This window comes from Suricata suricatta, chromosome 1, assembly GCF_006229205.1.
Source record: "Suricata suricatta isolate VVHF042 chromosome 1, meerkat_22Aug2017_6uvM2_HiC, whole genome shotgun sequence".
NCBI lineage: Eukaryota > Metazoa > Chordata > Mammalia > Carnivora > Herpestidae > Suricata > Suricata suricatta.
In genome coordinates this window covers 104449010-104472412 of record NC_043700.1, presented here as the reverse complement: position 1 = coordinate 104472412, position 23403 = coordinate 104449010, and the positions used below count along the sequence as shown (strand labels likewise).

Genomic DNA, 23403 nt, shown 5'->3' with positions numbered 1-23403 from the left:
AAAAGAAAGGATAAGAACTATGTGATCCTGTGAAAAGATGCAGAAAAAGCATTTAACAAAATATAGCATCCATTCTTGATAAAAAAAAAAAACCCTCAACAAAGTAGATATAGAAGGAACATACTTCAACATCATAAAAGCCATATACGAAAGACATACAGCTAATATCATCCTCAATAGGGAAAAAAACTGAGAAATTTTCCTTTACAGTCAGGAACAAGACAGGGTTGTCTACTCTCACTCTCACCATTACTAGTTAAATAGTACTAGAAGTCTTAGCAATCAGACGACGAAAAGAAAAGAAAAGGCATCCAAATCAGCAAGGAAAAAGTCAAACTTTCACTAATTGCAGATGACAAAATACTCCATACAGAAAACTGGAAAGAAGCCACCCAAAAAATTGCCAGAATGCATGAATTCAGCAAAGTCTCAGGATATAAAATCAATGTGCAGAAATCTATCTGTTGCACTTCTATACACCAATAACAAAGCAGCAGAAAAAGAAATCAAGGAATCTTACTTGTAATTGCACCAAAACAATTACATACCTAGAAATACATACATACAAAACAATTAGATACCTAGAAATAAACTTCACCAAAGAGGCAAAAGACCTATACTCTTGAAAACTATAGGGCACTTATGAAAGAAATTTAGGACACAAGGAAATGGAGAAGCTTTCCACGCTCATGGATTGGAAGAAAAAAACAATGTTAAGATGTCTATACTACCCAAAGCAATCTACATATTCAATACAATCCCTATCAAAATAACACCAGCAGTCTTAACACAGCTAGAACAAACAATCCTTAAATTTGTATGGGACCAGAAAAGACCCCAAATAGCCAAAGTAATCCTAAAAAAGAAAAACAAAACTGGAGGCATCCTGATTCTGGATTTCAAGCTATATTACAAAGCTGTAGTCATCGAGACAGTATGGTACTGGTACAAAAACAGACACAGATCAACAGAACAGAACAGAGAATCCATAAATGAACCCATAATTATATGGCCCATTAATCTTTCACAGAGCAGGAAAGAATATCCAATGGAAAAAGGGCACTTCAATAAATGGTGTTGAGAAAATCAGACAGCTACATGATGAAGAATGAAACCAGACCACTTTTTTACACCATACACAAAAATAAATTCAAAATGAAGGTTCCTGGATGGCTAGGTCCATTAACTGTCTGACTCTTGGTTTTGGTCATGATTTCACAGTTCATGAGTTCAAGTTCCAAATCAGGATCTGTGCTGGCAGCACGAGGCCAGTTTGGGATTCTCTCTCTCTGCCCCTTCCCTGCTCATGCCATGTTTGTCTCTCAAAATAAATAAATGTTATAAATAAATAAATTTGAATGCATGAAAGACCTAAATGTGAGGTAGGAAACCATCAAAATCCTAGAAGAGAACAAGCAGCAACCTCTTTGACCTTGGCTGGAGCAACTTCTTACTAGCCACATTTGGAAGGCAAGGGAAACAATAGCACACATGAAGTATTGGGACTCTTATCTAGATAAAAAGCTTCTGCACAGGGAAAGAAATAATCAACAAAACTAAAAGGCAGTTTCTGGAATTGAAGAAGATTATTTGCAAATGACATATCTGATAAAGGGTTTCTATCCAAAATCTATAACAAACTTATCAAACTCAACACCCCAAAAACAATCCAGTTAAGAAACAGAAGACATGAATAGATATTTTTCCAAAGAAGCCATCTAGAAGGCAAACAAGACACATGAAAGATGCTCAACATCACTCAGCATCAGGGAAATACAAATCAAAACCACAATAAGATACCACCCCACACCTGTCAAAATGGCTAAATTACATAAACAACACAAGAAACAACAGGTGTTGGGCAGGATGTGGACAAAGTGGAACCCTCTTGAACTGTTGCAGTCACTCTGGGAAACGAAAGGGCGTTCCTCAAAAAGTTAAGAATACAACTACCCTACAATCCAGCAATTGCACTAGTATTTGCCCAAAGGATAAAAAAAAAAAAAGATTCAAAGGGGTGCATGCACCCCGATGTTTTATTAGCACCATTATCAACAATAGCCAAACTATGGAAAAGGCCCAAATGTCCATCAACCGATGAACAGATAAAGAAGGTGTGATGTGTATATATATACATACATACATATACACACAGTGGAGTATTACTCAGTGATCAAAAAGAATGAAATCTTGCCATTTGCAACGATGTGGATGAAGCTAGGGGGGAAGGGGTGAGGGAAACAAACCATAAGAGACTCTTAAGGATAGAAAACAAACAGGGTTGATGGAGGGAGGTGGGGGACACGCTAGATGCTGATGGGTATTGAGGACATTTGTGATGAGCCCTGGGTGTTGTATGCAAGTGATAACTCACAAGAGTTCTACTCCTGAAACCAATATTGCGCTGGATGTTAATTAACTATAATTTACATAACATTTTGAAAAGAAAAAAAATGTCTTAAAGTCTTCATCTAACCACATCAAGTGGTGATCCACCTCCGAAGGGTCAAAGTTTAATGTGCAAAGCTTTTAAAGTGGTATGGAGATCTCACCAGACACAAACACACCCCAGACACATATATACTCATACATCCTTACACTGCTTAATACATTCATATATAAAATTCAGTGTTCCCAATAAAATGAGTACCACTTCCTTTTAAAATATAAGTACCACAAGATGTTTTTGATCTTTTATTTTGGAAGAAGCAGGACCTTTAGAATCCCTAAATAGTTCAGATTCAAAAGTTTGAGTCTAGAACCCAATCTCTTGTTTAAGAAACCAGTCATTCCAAATAACCAAAAGAAACCCACACTTCATTTACCAAGATAATAATTACCATAATCCAGTGCTAACCAAATGGCAATGAGTCTTGACCTAAAAACAGACAGCAAAACCCTCTCTGGTCCTTACTCGTATGCGAGAACTGCAGAACAGAGGCTTGGAAAAGCGGCGAAGACGGGGCACCAATTTTACAGGGATTCGGAGCAAGTTGTTATTGTCACTACCCAAACCTCGTCCAAACAGCACCCGGACCAGACCGCTTCTGGCAGAATAGATTCTTTTAACCCTTTGCCCTAAATCAATGACGCCGCTTAAAATCCCCCTGCCTATCCACCCTCAGTCCCGGAAAAAAAGTTCACTTCACCGGCCTATTGCATAAAATCCACTTTCGAAATTCTCCCGCGAAAACCTGTGACGTCACTTAGCCGCGACCACAACAGATCAGGACCCAAACTCAGCCCGCCCACTAGAACCAGCGCTTTCAAACCGCCAAACTTCTCATTGCGAGCCTCCCAGGCCAGCCTCGAACGACGCCCCGCCCCCTGCGCCCGCTCACGCTTGTGACGTGAGCGACGGACGCGCCGTCTCTGGGCTTGTCTTTTCAGAGGCGTACTGGGGAACGGTGTCGCTCATCCTATGACGCGGTAACCAGGACCATAAGGATCTGGAGACGAAACCGTTGGAGGACGCTATCACCGGGCCTGTGTTTTGGGAATTGAGCCGAGTAAGTTGCAAGTAGACTGTAAATAGTGTTGCTCAGGTTGAGCGAGGTCTCAATTTCTCTTTTTTTCACGAAGTCCATTTTATCTGTTGTCCGTCTCACCTCGCCCCCTCCCCGCAGACCCGTCAGTTTGCTTGTGCTAGTTCCCTGTGCGCACGCGCAAAAGTCCTTTGGCAGCCCTTGTAGTTCCAGTTTTCAGAGGTTGGGGGCGCGCATTGTCCGCGTTGGAAGGTTGGGGGCCCGCCCAGCATTTGGCGACGTCCTTGCGAAAGGACGGATGCTAAGGCGGGCCATAGCCAAAGTGGAAATTGCTGTACATCGTGTGATGAGCCCTGGCGGCCAAACGATAGCGAATGTGAGGGTTTGTGTTGTGAAGTTAAGGCATTTTCTTATTCAGGATTCTAGTTTCTGACATCAAAGAATTGAAAATCAATTACGGAAGGGCGTTAACAAGTGTTAAGTGTGCCGTGAAGCGTTAATAAATGCCCTTTAGGGAAAATAAGGAAGCAGTTAATTAAAGGAGAAGTGGTCTTGGAAAGCTACGGAGAGTAAGATGCCATTTAACGTGGGTCTTGAAGATTGAATAGAGGTTTATAAGACAAGTAAGACAAAAAGACTAATTCAGAACATGCACACAGGCAAGGGAGTTCTGGTACCGTTGGATGGTCAACCGTGACTAGAACAACGTTTTTGACAACACCGTTTCCTCTAAAAACGAGAAAGGCAATGGATGAGTTTCCCAGGAAAATTCATGTACATGTCCAAATATTTTGCGTTATTACAATTTTTGTCGGGAAATTACAAAGAATCTTGAAACCACCAAGAAGCGTAATACTGCATGTGTTGTCTAAGTCACTTTTCTAGGTTGTCTCTTTCATTGTCATTGAGTTGTTTTACTTTAAGTTGTGGGAAACGATAATAATGGAAATTAGTCTTCCAATTAAATTAATTTTGCAGTTACTGCCCTGACCAATTTTACATCTATTAACAAATTCATTTCAGTGTTCTGGATTGCTTATTTGTTTTATTTCTTTGAACTGGTATTTCATATAATTTTTTAAGTTTATTATTTATTTATCTTACCTTAAGACTCCACACAGAACATAGGCCTTAAACTCATGACCTTGAGATCAAGGGTCTCATGGTCTACCAAAGAGCCAGATACGTACCTCCTGGCCTAGTTTTTAATACTTAACTAGTTCCCCAAACAGAATAAAACAGAACACACACACACACATACAAAATTCTACTTAATTAGTTCTTTGATTTATAAAATATTTGATGTGTATTCATGTTGTATTTATGTATGTTTAAATTTCTCTTTTTAAAATTTACCTTTTAAAACCCACCAAAAATTCCATGGACTTGACTTTAAGAATATCTGAGTCAGAAGATAGAGTGAATGATGACAGGCTACATGAGGTTGTACTGAAAGGTAGGAATCAAACTTACCAGAACTTGTTTACTTAGCTGATTTCGGCCAATTCACTTCACCTTTAAGTTCTGTCAAAACAAGTTGGAAGAAACTACCTGATTGTAATTGTGAGGATTAAAACTATATGTAAAGTAACTAACACTGTTAAACAGTAACTTTTACTTTTTAAGGCTCTGGTTAGCAGGTGGATGTCACTGGTTCATTACCAGTTTTTTAATTTTTATTTTTTATTACTGACTTTTTAAACCTGCATATTATAAGGAAATGCTAAGAAAATTTTAATGTTGAAAGTTTTAACATTAAAATCATAAAATTAGATCTGTGTTTTAGACAAGTTACACAGCTTCTGAGGACAGATGTTTTCTAGAACCATTTATAAACTGTTCCCATATTATAATAACAGTACTTGTGGAAATACTGGAGGGAGAGAAGAAGCATTCCAGAAGTTGAATTGATAGGACTTTGTGAAAGATTGATGAATGATAAAATGATAACAGTGGTTACACTTTATGGAGGGGAGTGAGAAGGTTGAGTTAGAGAAAGAAGACTGTGACGAAAGTACTGCCATGTAACTTCCTGATTTTCCAGCCGCCATTGCATAGGAGAGTTAAATCATATCCTATCTTGTTACTTAACAAAGGTGTATTTGATTATCTAGAGAATATATTTCTTAAGATAGAAATTTCAGACATATGTTACACACACTAGACAAGAGTTTTGGAACTTAATTATTCAAAACACAAAAAAATCCTTAGGAGAAGGAACGCAGGAGGGTTTCTGAGATGAAAATGATGGGAACAGTCTGGTTTGGGAGAATTGTGACTTTTCTTCACTTAGGCAGTTCTGTCCACTGTTTCTTTAGATGGTGGCTCTCACAAGGAAAGGAACTAGAGAGCTGATAGTCTTCCCCTTACTAATTTGGAGTTTTTGCAAAAGAGATAGTTAACATTGGATCCTGCTGTAATGATAATCGTTAGCTTCCACTTATTTTTAAATTATAATCCTACCCCCTTTCAAAAGAACTTGAAGTGTTTTACATTTTGTAGTTCATGAGAGATTCTTTTAAATAACTATTTAACAAATGCTTAGGTTGTGATCAAGCTAAAGTCCCTGCCTTCATAGTTTTTGCTTTCTAGTTGAGTTGACAGACAATAAAATTATAATTCCGAGAAGCAACAAGAGGGTACAAGGATACAAAGTGGTCATGGAGGGGATGGGTAGGGTTAAGATTGCTGGTAAGAAATATTTTAGATTGAGTGAAAAAAAGCCTTGTTGAGAAATTGACATTTATGGAGACCTGAATGAACAGGCAAGTAATCCCTGCAATGTAGTAGGACGGTAAACAGCAAGAACAAAGGCCTTGAGATGGGAATGGCCTTAGCATGTTTAAGGAATATGTTGCAGTTGGAGTGAACCTGTTGGAAAGAATTGTAAAAAAAGAAGTTAGATATCCCCAGGCCAGATAGCATACTGCTTAGTAGGCCATACTATGGATTTTGGATTGTGAGTGTGATTAAAAAACATTTGGAGGATTTTGTCCAAGAGACTGACATGCTCTGGGTTACATACTTAAATGACTGTTCTGGCTACTATCTGGAGAATTGGTGATAATGGAAGAGTAGAAGCAAGCACAAGTTATGTTCTTGTAGTAGTTCAGACAAGACACAATGATAGCATAGACCGGGTGATAAAATAAAAGTATTCATATTCATATTTTTATAAAGGTACAGCTAACAAAAATGCTAATAGATTTGTTGTAGTGTACGAAGAAAAGAATTAAGGAGGATTTCAGAATTTTTACTCTCAACAGTTTTGTGATTGGCGTTTTCCAGGATGGGGAGAACAAGGCAAAAAGAGGTTTGTTAAAATTTGAGAGTTCAATTTTTGCCATTTTCCACATGAGATATACTTAAGGAAGATAAGGGAAGATGTCAAATGGATGATTGAATATTGGAATGGGGGTAGCTAATGGGAAGGCTAAGGGCTGGAGAATGTGTATACATGTATGTGAAACATCAGCGTAGAGCTAAAGAGCTTAAGGCCTGAGACCCTCAGAAAGGGTGTGTGTGCAGATAAGGGAGCACAGGACTAAATTCAGTTCTGGGTAGCAGGTAAAAATAGAATGAGTAGAATGGTCCAGAAAAGGAAATTGAGAAAGAGGAAAATTCTCCTAAAAGCCAGATGAAGAAAATATTTTCAAGTAGGGAGTTTGACTGCAGAGGCTGCTAAGGGGTCCAGTAGCCAGTGGAGATCAGTTTCCAGTTTCACTAGAATGATGGCCGGATGGGCTGAAGAATGTGGGTTTTTCAGCACTAAATGATATCCAATTGGTTTTGTTTTTTTTTAATGATTAATTCTGACAAGTAACTCCATTTTATATGCATCTCAATAAGTACTTCATTACTTGCATATTTTCCAAAATTGGTACTTGGTTAGTCAGTTGCAGCCTATTCTGAAAATGCCAAAATACTCATCTATTGATTTTTTGTGAGAATGTATGTTTAGTTGGAGATTTGAAGTGAAACACATTAATGGCTTATATTCTCTTACTGGGTGTCACTTTGAAACACATTTTCTATTTCTGTTATGTCTGCAGCATTGCTGCTGCAGTAACTGATTCCAGCTGACCAGCCAAAGAGACAGAAATAGGCTTTACTACCACATAGATACTGAGCTTTAAAGAAGGGTACAAGACAGAAAATACATACAGTAGGGACAGCATCTTCATCTCATCTTCAGTCTCAGCCCCAGCACTTAGCCAGACTCAGCCAGACTCAGCAATTAACCCAAATCCATGTTTTTCCCCATTTACCTACAACAGACATGTGTGACTTCCACAGATAAGGACCAGACTGTTTTAGGTCACCTTAGCCCCTGTTTCCCATTAATCTAGTAAGTCATTCTGGTCACATAGGTCCAAGGCCTACATATCAACCAGTAGTGGCTCCCACCCTGGTGAAATAGGGGAGACAGATAAAACTCTCCCTAGGTGTTCACTCTCCTGTGTCCCAAGAAAACCATATTTTGTGAGCCTGGGAAATATAATATGGGAAAACTGTGTTATAGGGGTCTCATTGCAGGCTTGATTTAATAAGCCTTTGCTCATTTACTCATTTTTGTATGTGCACTTCTAGTGATTCAGTGAACATGCCACAATTCATTCAGCAAATTTTTTAGTGACTACTGTGTGCTAGGGGAATGAGAATACATCAGTAAACAAAACAGACAAAAACCTAATTTAATTAACATTACATTCTAGGAAGGATAAACAAAAATGTACAGTAAGGTCACCTGGGTGGCTCAGTCTGTTTTGCATCTGACTTCCAGCTCAGGTCATGATCTCCCAGTTCATGAGTTCGAGCCCAACAACTGGCTTTGTGCTGACAGTGAGGAGCTCGCTTAGGATTCTGTCTCCCTCTCTCTGCCCCTCTCCTCCCAAAAACCAGTAAGCATTTTTAAAGTACAATAATGTTAGAAGTACAATGAAGGAAAAATGAGGCAAGGGAGATACAGAGTACCCAGAAATTTGCAGTTTTAAATGAAGTGGCATTTGAACAGAATTTTAGCAAGTGAGGGAGCAAGCCATGTTATCTAGGTGATTGGGAGAGAAAAGCAAATTCATCATAGGTTATAAATTATTTTGAATGTAAAAAGACTAATGAAAAACAGGTAAGATTGAAAATATTAAACAAAAACCACAAAGCCAGTGAAAGTTTCCTCAGCTGATTGCAAGTGTTAGTTAACCCAGTTTGTCCTCTGCCAGCCGAATTGGAGTCTATTAACCCTTCAGAGAATTGAAGGCTATAACCTTAAATATTTTCCTATATTACCTATTACATGTAGTTGTAATATATTTATTCAATTATTTTAAATAAACTTTTTTCAATACACAGGAATGGAAACTGAAAGTGGAAACCAAGAAAAGGCAATGGAAGAAAACCCTGAAAAGAAAAAAGAAGTAGAAAAAAAGAAACGGTCACGAGTTAAACAAGTGCTTGCAGATATTGCTAAGCAAGTGGATTTCTGGTTTGGAGATGCAAATCTTCACAAGGATAGATTTCTTCGTGAACAAATAGAAAAATCCAGAGATGGTTGTAAGTTTACTTCACTGTATAATGTAACTAATTTTTAGATGGCTGCTGCTTCAAACTTTTACATTGCTACCATGCGATTTTATATTATGATATATACCACATGTCTCTTTACCCTCCCACTAGATTAGTTTTTCCATATAAACTATTATAGCTCACCTTTGCTTTAGAGGACAGATTTATAGTGTTTAAGGAGAGCCTACACATGTGGATGTAGGCTCTCCCTAACAGGGGGGAAGTGTGGAGAGCTGACAGCAGACTATAACCTGAGCTGAAGTCAGAGGTTCAGCATACTGAGCCACCCAGGCTCAGTGTTTGTATGGTGGAGCTCCTGGCAAGCATAGGACCCGGGACTGGGTTGTGCTTAGTGGGTTAATTCAAACAAGGCATTTTCCCTAGTCCAAATCTAAAGACTGCTTAGTTTTGAAAGGAGGGAAATGTAATTTGTTACCAAAATGCATTTATCCTCCTGGTTTAGCAGTCATTTATATTTTACATTCTGTAATAATAACTTATGCATTTCCATTAGATGTTGATATATCACTTCTCGTGTCTTTCAACAAAATGAAAAAATTGACCACAGATGGAAAGTTAATAGCCAGAGCACTGAAAAGTTCATCTGTTGTAGAGGTAATAATTGTTACAGGTAAGAATTGTTACAATTTTATCACAGAATTATTAGGTCAGTTATTAACCTCATGTACCCATTTCATAGCTGGACTTAGAAGGCACCAGAATCAGGAGAAAAAAGCCTTTAGGTGAACGACCAAAGGATGAGGATGAGCGGACAGTGTATGTGGTAAGCGCTTTATTTATTTTTTTAGGAAAGATTAGTGCTGGTATTCGAACGGATGACAAACATTTTATTACAAGTACGAATTTATTGACCCTGAGAAAGTACTATTTTAATTTTGCTTCTAATTTACCATAGGAATTACTTCCCAAAAATGTTAATCACAGCTGGATTGAAAGAGTATTTGGGAAATGTGGCAATGTTGTTTATATAAGCATACCACATTATAAATCTACTGGAGATCCAAAGGGATTTGCCTTTGTGGAATTTGAAACAAAAGAACAAGCAGCAAAAGCTATTGAGGTAGGTCAGGAACCTAAAAAGAAAAGCAAAAAATTAGCAATAATTTTAGATAGTAACAAAATTTTATTGATCTTTCAGTTTCTTAACAACCCACCAGAAGAAGCACCAAGAAAACCTGGCATATTTCCTAAGACAGTAAAAAATAAACCCATTCCTGTCCTTGGAGCACCAGGTAATTTCATTACTGTTAATATTTAAGTAAATGTAGTTTAAGTGAAATGAAAACTAAGGATAGCATTGTTACAGAAGAAAAGAAAAAGAAAAAGAAGAAGAAAGGCCGAATTAAGAAGGAAGACAATATCCAGACCAAAGAGTCAAATATGGACACAAGTAAGGAGAGCGTCGGGAAAGTGAAACGAACCAGGACCACATCTGAGGGGTCTGAAGTAGAGATTACCGAACCCCAGAAGCCACCAAAGAAAAAGAAAAAAAGGGAAAGAGCAGAAGTATCCAGCTTACCTACAGTCAGAACAGGGAAGAGGAAGAGAAGCATCTCTGAAGAAGCAGAACACCCAGCTCCCAGGTCAAAAGTAAAGAAAATAACGCAGAAAGACACTATTAAAACAGAAGATGTAGAAGTTCCCAAAGAAAACAAAGGTATTGCCAACTTCAAGGTTAATTTACCTGAAATTAAATTAAGAAAAACGCTTAATTATCTAACAAATCTTTTGATATTTTAAGATATAGAAGTCTCCACTGAAGAGGAAAAGGACACTGGAGATGTAAAAGATGGATCCCTTTTAAAAGCAAAAAGGAAGCATAAGAAGAAACACAAAGAGAGGCACAAAATGGGAGAAGAGGTTATACCATTAAGAGTACTTTCAAAGTAAGTATAAGATACAGATTCCGTTGTTGGAAATGGACACACTCCATCACCATTGCTAAAGTGCAATTCCAACTTGTATTGAACAGAGTTGCATATTAGCAACAGTCATGGCATGTAGCCAAGATCTGTACGCAGTGAATATGGCAACTGAGGATTAAAAAGGAACCACCACACTAAAACATGGAAGCACTTAATTGTAGCATGTCACAGCAAGCGTCTCCATGTTAAAGTAGAGGGTGTTCCTTAACAGATTTAAAAATGCAGCTTAAATATACCCTAGATGAGGTAAACTTCTAAACTTCTAAATGTAAACTTCTAAAATGTAAAAGTAAGACTTACCATCACTAAAACATGGAAGCACTTACTTTTATAGATCCAAAGCAAGTACATCCACGTTTAAGTGGTGGGGAGCCCAGTCTTCTAACATGAAATCATGAAAATTCTTTAACCTGTAAAGTAAGCTTAGAAAACCCTGGATAAAGATAAAAGTCGTGTCCAGTTGGAAACACCTCCACTGAAACATGGAAGCACTTACTTTTGTTTTACACAGCAGGTACCCCCATGTTAAAGCAAAGGGGATCCACTTGGGCCCTATGTAACTTGTCTAGTTCCATTCAGAGGAAGGATTTGGATTCACTTCTACTAAAACATGGAAGCACTTACTATTTTAAAAGTAAAAGAAAGTACTTCCATGTTAAAGTTAAAGGGAGTCCATCCACTCAAGAAGTGGAAGCAATGTAGGGGGGGCGGGGAAGGAAAGAAAAAGGAAAAAAAAAAAAAACCCATACCTTTGGGAAGAAAGTTTTTCTGATCCTTCCTGAATTGTGCTCTCCCAAGTGTCGGGTCCTTCTCTTGAAGGTTAAAAGGCAAGGACTTTAGGCACGTGTATTTATACTATTCTTAACTGCTGAATTCCTCTTGCCTTTTTATCTCACAGAATCATTACAAGAGGTTTTTGTTATTCTAATGTATCAGCTCTTGGGGAATGTATGATCCTGGGTGGGTCTGGATACTTTTTTTTTTTGAAGTATACAGATGTCAATAATAACAGCTAAGACCATTACCGCAAGATAGCCTCCTCTTTAAAAAAAAAAAAAATCCCCTATCTGCTTGTTTGATGGCATAGATTAGAGTAACAATGAGCGCTCCTGTGGAGCCTGGAGAGACATTGTGTTTCTATCTGGAGGAGCTCTAGCTGTTTGAGGAAACATCTACATGTTAAATGTATGTAAATAAATAAATTGCTTCCATGGGGTGTTTTTTTCTTCTTAGAAATTCCTTTTGAGTCAAGTAAATACTAAGGAATGCTATCCTCAAATTGGAAGCAGTTTAACAAATAATCCTTAAATAATAATCTGCCATTTTCCCCCCAGTGATGACTAATTGTTACTAGTTAATTAATTCAAAACTTTTATTTTCATAAAAGAAAATATTTGAAACATATTCAAGAATTGTCAAATTTAAAACATTTCATCTGAAATCCCCTTTGCATATTTGCTGGCTGGATTTAGGACTTAAGAAGTAATGGGAATGTGTGTTTAAAGAAGGGAAAGTTAAGAGGAGTGATTACAAGAGACTGTGAATGTATACATTTTGATATTTCTTATTTGGCCATCTGTAGTCATTATTTCATAAGTACATTCTTTTCATTTATAGGAGCGAATGGATGGATTTGAAAAAAGAGTATTTAGCACTGCAAAAGGCCAGCATGGCTTCGTTAAAAAAAACAATATCCCAAATAAAATCGGAGTCAAAAATGGAAACAAATGGAGTACCTCCTAACTCTGGAATAGAAAATGAAAAAAGTAAATAACACTCTGATAGTTTTTGTAGCATTGTATTGTATTTATATACTAATGTATTATTTCTGAATTATTTCAGGATAAACCTTAACTTTTAAAAATTTAAGTGTGCAATTAAAGACTCCTTTTTTTTGGGCACCTGGCTAGCTCAGTAGAGCATGTGAGTCTGGAATGGGGCCCCTTTAATTCAAGGCCTTGACATTAGTAAGAAAAAAAAGAAAAGAAAAGAAAAGAAAGAAACGCCCCAAAAAGGTGTCTTTTAATTACTTAAGTTTTCTCTACAGTTTTTATTACTGATCAGAATTAGTGATGAATGGATAGTTTATGAATTTAGCAAGTTTGTAGAAACAAAAATTATAATTTCCATTTGTGATTTTATCCTATTAGGACATATTTTGAATTCTTACAAATTGAAAATATAAATTTTCACATTCTAATCATGGTATTTGTTGAATGTTCTTACATATAGTTCTGCGTCTGTTTACTGAGTGCTTTATTATTTGGGTAAGAGAAAGGGAGCATTTTTTTTTTAAGGTTTTATAAGTGTTCTAACAATGCTCTGCAATTAGAGTAATAAAAGATTTGGTATTTCATAGTAATCTGCAAGAAGCTGTATGACACTAGAATAACTTATTAATTATTTTACAGTTACATTAAGTAAATTAAAATTAGTTACTTAAATCAGCTGAAAAATTATATTGTTCTTGTGAAATGGGCCTACTAAATTATTAAGTGTAAGAGGCTTATTTCTCTTTCCTCTTCAAATCAACAGCAAACAGTGAAGAGTGTTGTCCCCAGGAGAAGGCTAATGCAACAGGACCACAGTTTGTAAATGGTGTGATTGTGAAGATTGTTAGCACTGAGCCGCTACCTGGCAGGAAACAAGTCAGGGTAATGCTTTTCTGTGTCAAGGGTAGTTGTTGCTCTCTCCTTTTTAAATTTCCCCATGTGAAAATGGAAAACAAAGCAAATCAAATTAGAATTTGTTCCTCTGCCATAAACTACTCTAGATTTGATTCCACCGTAACTCTTGTGTTTGACTTGAAGGAAAATCTGAAGTCTGAATTCCCTGCTGGATTAAATTTGCAGTGAGCACAGTTTAAAATGTTTTTCTATAGAACTCCACTTTGTTTATTTTTTTGGTGCCATTAATGGTTGGTTGAGCAGTTGAATGAGTATGCTTTAACTATAAATGAAAAGAAAAAATAGTAAAATGCTTTCCTAGTATTCCTTTAGGGGATATTGTCTGTTTTCAGAGAAAATAGATTATAGAAAATATTTCATGCCAAAACATATTAAAAGATCGAATTAACATTAGAGTTGGTCTGAAAATATTATGAATTTTTAATTATCTTCTGTTGTCTGATTTGGTAGTGAACATAATTCATTAGAGAAATGTTAGAGCTCTTAGCTTCCAGCAGTTTCCTAAGATTTTGTGACCTGAAGAAAGTCAAAATTATTTTGGAATAAAAGGGTTATCATATGAATATTTTTTAACTTAACATAAATTTAGTAATTTTTGTCTGTTAATCCCCTTGGAGAGTGAAATTTTTTCCTTGAAGAAATTAAAGATTTTTTGGAGAATAAGGGTTTCGTTAATATTTCTTAAATTTTTTTTGTTATTTTCAGTCTACACTGATTGTTTTAAAAATCTAAAACAATTACAGAAAAGAGTAAGATATTTTGAAAAGCTACAAAAATTTGTATGCATGTGCAAATAAATACAGAGTTCTGAATAAGTTCCACTATAAATTGCTATACACTATGTATTGCTATACAATTGGACTGGTTTGCAGTCCTTTTTCACTTTATCTAACAGCCTTTTGTAACGGCACAGCCTTATTTCTTATTGACATATTTTTTGTAAAATAACATATATGTTTGCATAGCAAATATATTTTCCATTGTTGTACTGACATTCATCATCATTTAGTATGTTCTGGTTTTGCATAGACTCCTACTGGTCATATTTTTTAACTTCCATAACCATTGAGGTTGCTCATTGCAATAAGCATGTTTGTAAGCACGTTATCTGAAACCCTTTTTCCTTTAAAATCTTGTAGCTGTCACTAACCTAAATTTAGATTCTTTTTATGATATTGATTAGGGTGAATCCCAAGTTGACATTACCAACTTGGATTTCAGAGTATGGTAACAATACATTTTCAGATCAGAAGGGTAAAAAACTGAGTGTAAGTGAAGCTGTGGTTAGTGAGGTTGCAAAAGATTTAAAGGAAAAATTAGAGTTTGTTATTTAAATTACGGACATAGGTTCAGTAACACTCATCAAAGAGCTTTTATTATCTAAAAGATATGCCAGTTAAAAATTACCCAGATCATAAAATCATAAATGTTAGTAGTTACTTACATTTAGCTGGGAAAAAATTGAGTTATTATGATGTTGATTGCTGTTTAACTTGCCCATGTGATTACCAGGCTAATTTATCATTTTATGGAATGGTTTTAAGTCTCACGATTAGCCTAACATTATACTGGGTAGATAGGTAGTATTTTGAATTGTAATCAGATCTATCTGGTAAGTCAGTTACAAAACACTACCAATTAATACACTCACATTTCATTAACTTCATACCAATTATTTGTCTTGCTTTCTGTCTAAATTTAGTACTAAAGTATAAGTAGAAAGAATTGGCAAGTATATTTGCCTCCAGTTCAATTTTTTTTTATGTAATTAGTAATCAGTAAGTGCCAATTTTGAGATACGCAGTATGCTAAGACTAGGGGTGAGTTAATACTTAGTCCCTGGCTTCACAGGTTTTTACTGCATATTCTTTGTTATTAACTAATAAATTTCTCTTATTTTATGATGAAATTATATTGCCAGATACTGCTCACTTATGGAATTCAGACTTTAAAAATCCAATATCTAAAAGTAATCTAAATTCTTTGAGGCTTGATATTTGGGTCAAAAGTAAAGGAAGCCATCCAGATGGGTAAAATGCTTTTTTTTCTTTAAGTTGGGAATCTGTAGTAATTTCTTTGGTTTTCTGAACGGTAGCTGATGAATGAAGAATTATATAACATTCCTGCATAATTACATTGTTTACATCACAGAACCTGCTGGGAAGAAATGATTAGGAATGCAGGAATCTTGTTAATTTGCCCTCACAGCAGGCATTATAGGTAAAACGTTTCCTTGCTGGGTGACCACAACTTGTTTAGAAGAGATTATTCAGGTTTTTCATCAGAAAGTATGAATTCTTGAGCTATATTCCCATAGATCTACTCAGGAACCTAGGAGTTTGGTAGATTCCCATGAAATGTTTTTTTCATGAGTTGTTAAAATAAAAAGTTGAATTTGTTTCGTATATTTTAAGTCCTAAGAGATTTTGTACAAATGAGTGGAAATGCACCTTCTCCTCCAATCCATTCAGGGGTTTTTGTTTTTTAATTTTATCCCTTATTTTAACTATACCAAGACTCATAACCCCCTTTTTGATTTGGGGTTAGGGAAAATTATTTGTATATCCTGTTCTATAAATCTATTTTCCTTCTGTAGAGTAGTCCTGTTCTAATTAATATTCTAAGATTGTGGTGGGAAAAAAAGGTTTTGACTAGAGTTTTCAACTTTGTCCAAGTCAATTTTAAGAGTATTTGTATTTTACCAGGGGAGGTGTGGCTGGCTCAATCAGATCAAGAGAGTTTATGACTCTTGATGTTGGGATTGTGAGTTTGAGCCCAGATTATGTAAGTAATCTCTACCCTCAACATGAAGCTTGAACTCACAACCCTGAGATCAAGAGTCACCTACCTGTTGTACTGACTGAGCCAGCCAAGCACCCCTGTGTTTTAGAAGAATGTTTGATAAGTAGGATAGTTACTCCTCATTTAACCTAGATATGGCTTATTTATGTAATACATTCTGACACAACCATGGGAATAATTGTAGAATTATTAGCAGACACTTTTATTATTTGTTTAAAATCTTTCTAAACTCTAATGCAGGATACTTTGGCAGCAATCTCAGAAGTTGTTTATGTGGACTTGCTAGATGGAGATACAGAATGCCATGCTAGATTTAAAACCCCTGAGGATGCCCAAGCAATAATAAATGCGCACATGGAAATTAAAAAGAAGCACTACTGGAACCTCGAGATCCTTTCTGGTAAAACTCCAGAGTCTTTTTTAATAATTCTTATTTAGAATCACTTAATCACTTATTTAGAAGTGATTGATGCTTTCTCGTTTTGGTTAATAAACTATTACTGTTTTTCATATTCCAGTATGTACAAAGTAGAATTGAATGTAATCAGACAACTATAGTTTTATTATTGAAGTGTGATTAATGCCTTGAATATGTTCCTTCATATGTTTCAGTGATTATTTTTTTGGTTTGTTTTCAAGGTGATCATGAGCAGAGGTATTGGCAGAAGATTTTGGTAGATAGGCAGGCCAAACTTAATCAGCCTCGTGAAAAGAAAAGAGGCACTGAGAAGGTAATTTATTTTTTGTTTTTTGTTGTTATAGTTGTTTGGTAACTTAAATATAATAATAGGTTGAATGTTATCTGGAAGTCAGTAATGTATAGTCCTAAAATAACCTTGGTTTTTCTATACACAACAAAGATTTACATGGTATATACTGCATTTTATTTTTTTATGTCTTTTATTTATTTTTGAGAGACAGAGAGAGATAGTATGAGCAGGGGAGGGTCAGAAAGAGAGAGAGGGAGAAACAGAATCTGAAACAGACTCCAGGTTCTGAGCTAGCTGTCAGCACAGAGCCTGACACGGGGCTCGAACCCATGAACCGTGAGATCATGACCTGAGCCTAAGCCGGATGCTTCACTGACTGAGCAACCCAGGTGCCCCTATACTGCATTTTAAATTGTGAGAAAGAATACTTGTTTTTCTGTATTTTGAAATACACAAAATTAGAATTTTCCCCACAGGGTACATTGTTTTTTTTTTTTAAGTTTTTTTGTTTTCCTTTCTTTTATTGTACCCGGTGGTAGCAATTTAATTTAAACAGTATTGTTTTCTAGCTGCTATAGTTTGGTAGTAAATAATTATTTAAAGATTGTCTTACTAGTAAAACACATTGTATTTAAGAATGTAGTTTTTATTTTTTTTTCCATAATATTTTATTGTCAAATTGTTTTCCATACAACAGCCAGTGCTCTTCCCCTTAAGTGCCCTCCACCATCACCACCACCTCTTTTCCCCCCTCCCCCAAGAGTGTAGTTTTTAAAGATATGAGCCACCACAGATAAGACTGGGAGACTTTATGCCTAGTGTTTGTTATAGTAATGATAAGCTTTATTCCTTTTTCTCTAGAGTAGTCAACAGGTGAAACAAACAAGCTTACACACCTTAAATAATGTAAAATAAGACTTTCTTTGAATAATTTTGTTTTAAATGATATTGAGTAATTTAATACTGTCGTTGCTTTGAGCTGTCATGTTTATTCTTTTTAGTCAGATTATGATAAGTAGTGGTACATCTTTAAGTGCTCAGTACAAATTAAGGGTACATAATAACTAATGCTATTATAAAATTTTAAGACCTGTAGTATTAAATAAAAATCTAAAAAGATAGGCATTCTTCTGTGACTGCTTAGCACTTAAAATCATAATACTTCCTGGATCCTAGGTTTGTTGATTTGGGATTTTATGTATTGATTAAAAACCAGGTGTTTTTCATCAGCCTTGCATTGTCAAGGATTCACTGGAATTTAAGATGATTTGGAGGGAGGTTTCCTACTGTTCTTTGTTAAATCTGTTTCCATGAATACAGACTGAATTTGCTGAAATGTGGGAAGGCCTCCTTCCTCCCTAAGGACTCTTTTAGGTCTATGAAGTGTTAATTTCAAAGCCTGCTTGAGATTATTTAAATGTTAAAATCATTGATCTAGAGCTCACAATTAAAATGAAATTGCTTTGTTAAATAGTATTTATCCTTCTAATTGATGTGAAATTTCATTTAAATTGCATATGTTTTTAAAACTAAGAATTAGTTTTGTTTTTCAGAAAGATCCGACCTCCATAAATAAACTTGAGGCAAGGAAATAAACACTGGCTAGGGAATTTTATAAATTGGATTGGAACACAATGAGTAGCTCTGTTATTGAGTTGGAAAGTTTTTCCTCATCTCATTTGCTTGTTGCACCACCAGGCTTGTCCTTACCATGATTTGTTCGATAAACAGTATAGGATCCTAAGTAACTAGTTGGCTCCTATCATGTAATAAAAATAAGGTACCACACGAAGTGGGTATTATACAGAAAACACAATAATTAGGCCATCAGTCTACCTTTTACCTTTCTGATAATTCCTTTAATTAATAATTTTTGAGTGCTGCTTTGTGTTAGTTAGCCATCATTCTAGGAACTAGAGACCCTGCTTTCATGAAGTTTACAGATGAACAGTTCAGGTCGGGTGATGACAAATGCTGTGTAGGAACATCAACTCAAAGGGTATTGTGAGATGGCTTTACATCAGATGGGGTTTTCTGGGCCGTTCTCTGTGACAGTGACATCAGAGCAGGCCTTGGGAAAGCGAGCAGACAAGCAGGAGAGCCTAAATGCACATCTCTCCAAGCAGAGGCAACAGAAACCAGGAAGCCTTGAAGGGACGGAGGCTATACGGGCCTAGCTATAGTGTCGGACTCCTGGGACTAGGTCAGTTCTTAAGAGCAGATCCTTTCGGGAGTATTTTAATCTCCAGATTGGTAAGCGAACCTTGTGTAGCACTCAGCCCAAAATACATTGTTTCATTCCAATAATGCGTGAATTCGCATTCACAATATAATTATTTAGGGCCACATGTCCTTTAAGAAATGTCTTGGTAATTAATACTCAAGTCCACGGGGTTTTGAAACAGCTAACCAATATGGATCCTGAACTCTCTTAAAAGGTTAAAAAAAAAAAATTGCCAGCATGGAGTGGCTATTTTCAATTGAAACATTTTTTTTAATGTTTTTTATTTCTTTTGAGAGAGAGAGAGACACAGCATGAGCAGGGGAGGGATAGAAAGAGAGGGAGACACAGAATCTGAAGACAGCCTCCAGGCTCTGAGCTGTCAGTACAGAGCCTGATGTGGGGCTTGAACCCACGAACTGCGAGATCATGACCTGGGCCGAAGTCGGATGCTTAACCGACTGAGCCACCCAGGGGCCCCAATTGAAACATTTTTAGAAATGTTGCAACTAAAGTGAGAGTGTTTTAGATAATTTTTAAAATTCACTGTTAAATTTAATAAACCATAATCCTGAAGAGTTCTTTCTGTATTGATTTGGGTTCAACTTAATTTATCTCATTTCTGTACCTCTCCCTCTTTTAAAAAATTTTTATTCAACCTGATAGTTGTGGAACTTTTTTAGTCATAATTATCTTTTTGTTTTAAGTATCCAATACATTCTAATTTGTAATTTCTTTCTCCGTAGTTAATCACCAAAGCTGAAAAGATTAGACTGGCAAAGACTCAACAAGCAAGTAAACATATTAGATTTTCTGAATATGACTGAAAAACACTTTTGATTCACCTCTTAAGATTTCACTGGACACTTGAACTTTTCTTAGGAAATCCATTTTATTATGGTAGTAAATAATAAAGAATGTTTTCCTGAAACCTACATTAATTAAAGGAAATACCTTTGTTCTTTAACCTGTTAATAAGACTTTTTTGGGGGACAAGTACATTGTATACCATAGTTTTACCTTAAACATTTTATTTGCTGAAATTATCTTCTACAAATCAACCCTCAAAATGATTCAGTGAATATGTCTGAACATTATTAATTTTGTTGTTTTATATTACAAAAACAAAACATTTGCAAAAATGATACTTAAATAGTTTAAGAAAATGTTTGACAGTGGACTCACTGTACTTCTTTTATAGTTTGCTTTTTTCATTTCAAATATCTAGGATATCTTTTCATGGTGATTTATACAGAGAGTTATGTGTGATACTTCATTCTGTTTATTGCACTTCGCTTATTCCACTGAACAGGCCATATGAACTGTTTCAATTAAAATGTTAAACTTTTTAAAGTATCGAGTTTGTTTTTCATTAATGAAGTTAAACGTTTTATTTTGCCTAGCCAAAGTAAAATGTACCAGATGCTATGAACACAAGGATTCTGATTCTCAGAATCAGCCTTAGGCATAACTATCATTTTTTTAACTCAGACTGGCGTATTTAAGGCCTTCTCAGAACTGAACCTGGAGGGCTTTTTCATGACTGGCGTCTTAATCCCTTATCAGAATATCAGAAACTGCCATTGGGTTCATTTCCCTGGGCTAGAAACCATTTGTAGTCCCATCAGCTTTATCCAGAAGTGGGGGCCTAATCTGATGCCTAATTGTAGAAGGCCTCCAGTCAGGAAGCTGTTTACTTCTATGAGCCAGGGATTTGAGGTGATTGGCTGCCTACTGGTTGGGGTGACAGCAGTTTATTAATACTAAAAATAGGTATCTGCCAAGTTGCCACGGACTTGCTCCCTTTTTTTTCTCCATGAAGGAAAGCTAACATACACACACTCTAATGGAGGAAAAGAAAGATCTGGAAATAGTTACTAAACCTGTTTATGAAGATTATGACTGAATATGCTTCAGTTGATCCAGAATAGTCAAAAGTTGCATGCAAGCTTCAAGGATTCAGTTGGTCTCAGTGAGGACTGTCTTAAGGTGACTTTGGAAAGGTTAAGTAAAATTTCAGCAATTTTCCCCTTGACAGTTTTTAAAACAAGATAAGTGGTCATTCAACAAGTATCTTTGGACAATTTTAGCTCTTGGGGGGAAGATCCCTTTCCCATGGACCTCATAGTTCAGTGGTAATTAGAGACGGTAAGCAAAAATAGGTAATAAAAGTTACACTTTGTTAGGTAACTCCTTAGGGCAAACAAAAAAGGTGGAGGAGAAGCCACATTCATTCATTCTTCGATGTTTTCCTTAATTCATTTAATTAAATACTTATTTAGCCCTTGTTACCTATTTGACACTGACACCATAGACTTCTGAGCTACCAAGAAAAAGGTAAGGCGCCCTGCCCTTGAGCAGTTTACAGCCTTTACAGCCTTGGGGAAGATGGACAAGTCAACATAATCATGACACTAGGTAAGTCATGTAACAAGTAGCTCCAGATTATGTGGGATACATTCCTAAAAGCAAGCTCATGATAACTGAGTGACCTTCCAAGGTTTCTGTGAACCTTTCATTTTGGGGGGTAAGTGAATTTGCTTTTTATCTAACAGCACATAGTAATTGCTTAATAAATATGTTTGAGTTAAATTGATGTGCGTTTCTTTAAAAGAAATTTTATTTTCTTACATTTATTTATTTTTGAGAGACACAGAGCACAGGTGGGGGAGGGCCAGAGAGAGAAGGAGACACAGAATCCGAAGCAGGTTCCAGGCTCCAAGCTGTCAGCCCGGAGCCCAACTTGGGGCTCAAACGCACAAACCGTGAGCTCATGACCTGAGCTGAAGTCAGAGACTTAAACTGACTGAGCCACCCAGGTGCCCCATTGAATGTGCATTTCAAGATGTTCCCCAAGGACAGATGTTACGATTTGCTCAAATGAAGGATATTTTCTTACTCAACTTGCTAATTTTCAGTATTCACATTCCCTTTCTTTTTGTAAGTGCCATTGTGTACCTGTCTTTGTGTATTTTGGTGGGATTTAGTTTCTTAACTGCAAAACTAATTTTTTTTTTTAAGTTTTATTTATTTTTGATACAGAGAGAGACAGAGCATGAGAGGGGGAGGGGCAGAGAGAGAGAAGGAGACACAGAACTGGAAGCAGGTTCCAGGCTCTGAGCTAGCTGTCAGCACAGAGCCTGACATGGGGCTCGAACCCACAAACGTGAGATCTGACCTGAGCTGAAGCCGGAGGTTTAACTGACTGAGCCACCCAGGCGTCCTGCAAAACTAATTTTATTTAAGCACCTTACAGTAGCTTAGTACTACCCATTGGTCATTGTTGTTAGGAGTTTTTGAACTGAAGCATTTGTCAAAGGTTATAATAGCTAACTAATCGGAGACTTAAACTCAGTTTCTCTTAAAGACTGCACATTTAACGACTGCAATACCTCCCTTCTTAGCTGCCCTCCTGCCTTTCTCCTTTTCTTCCCTGTGTTACTCTTTCAAGCCAGTGTTCCCAACTCCTAGTGGAGTTTATTTAACCGTGCTTCTATTGGACTGGTGGCGTCTGCTCTTGTACTACCAAGAGCAGTGCTACAGTGAACATTACGTCCAGCTTTGTTCAAGTGTATCTGCAGGATGGATTTCTGGAATAGGAACTGCTGGGACAAAGATACCTTCTGGGGTTGTCAGCCCGGCTCCTTCAGTAGAACATTTGACTCAGCCTCCGAGTCATGAGTTCAAACCCCATGCTGGGCCTGGAGCCGACTTAAAATTTAAGAATACATATATATCATTTATAGCCCAAAATGGTGTATAAATTTTCACTGCCAACAATTAATTTTCCTTTTTTTTAAGCTAAACTCTTTTTTTAAATAATTTTTTAATGATTTATTTATTTTTGAGAGAGACAGCATAAGCAGGCGAGGGTCAGAGAGAGAAGGAGACACAGAATCTGAAGCAGGCTCCAGGCTGTCCGCTAGCTGTCAGCACAGAGAGCCCGACACGGGGCTCGAACCCACGAACCGTGAGATCATGATCGGAGCC

General features: G+C 36.5%; 1 protein-coding gene across 2 annotated transcripts; it reads left to right on the top strand.

The window, feature by feature from the left end:
* The first annotated feature begins 3377 nt into the window (after positions 1-3377).
* Positions 3378-20769, top strand: LARP7 (La ribonucleoprotein domain family member 7). 2 transcript variants are annotated; one of them, XM_029941847.1, is made up of 13 exons: positions 3378-3509; positions 8835-9035; positions 9562-9662; positions 9748-9831; positions 9964-10128; positions 10207-10300; positions 10378-10725; positions 10810-10954; positions 12611-12759; positions 13529-13647; positions 16723-16882; positions 17122-17213; positions 20160-20769. In XM_029941847.1, the coding sequence occupies exons 2-13, from the start codon at positions 8837-8839 to the stop codon at positions 20238-20240; spliced, it is 1737 nt and encodes a 578-aa protein (XP_029797707.1). In that variant the 5' UTR covers positions 3378-3509; positions 8835-8836; the 3' UTR covers positions 20241-20769. The 2 variants fall into 2 exon arrangements, with proteins under 2 accessions (XP_029797707.1, XP_029797703.1); XM_029941843.1 differs by having other exon boundaries at positions 10375-10725.
* The last annotated feature ends 2634 nt before the right edge of the window (positions 20770-23403 follow it).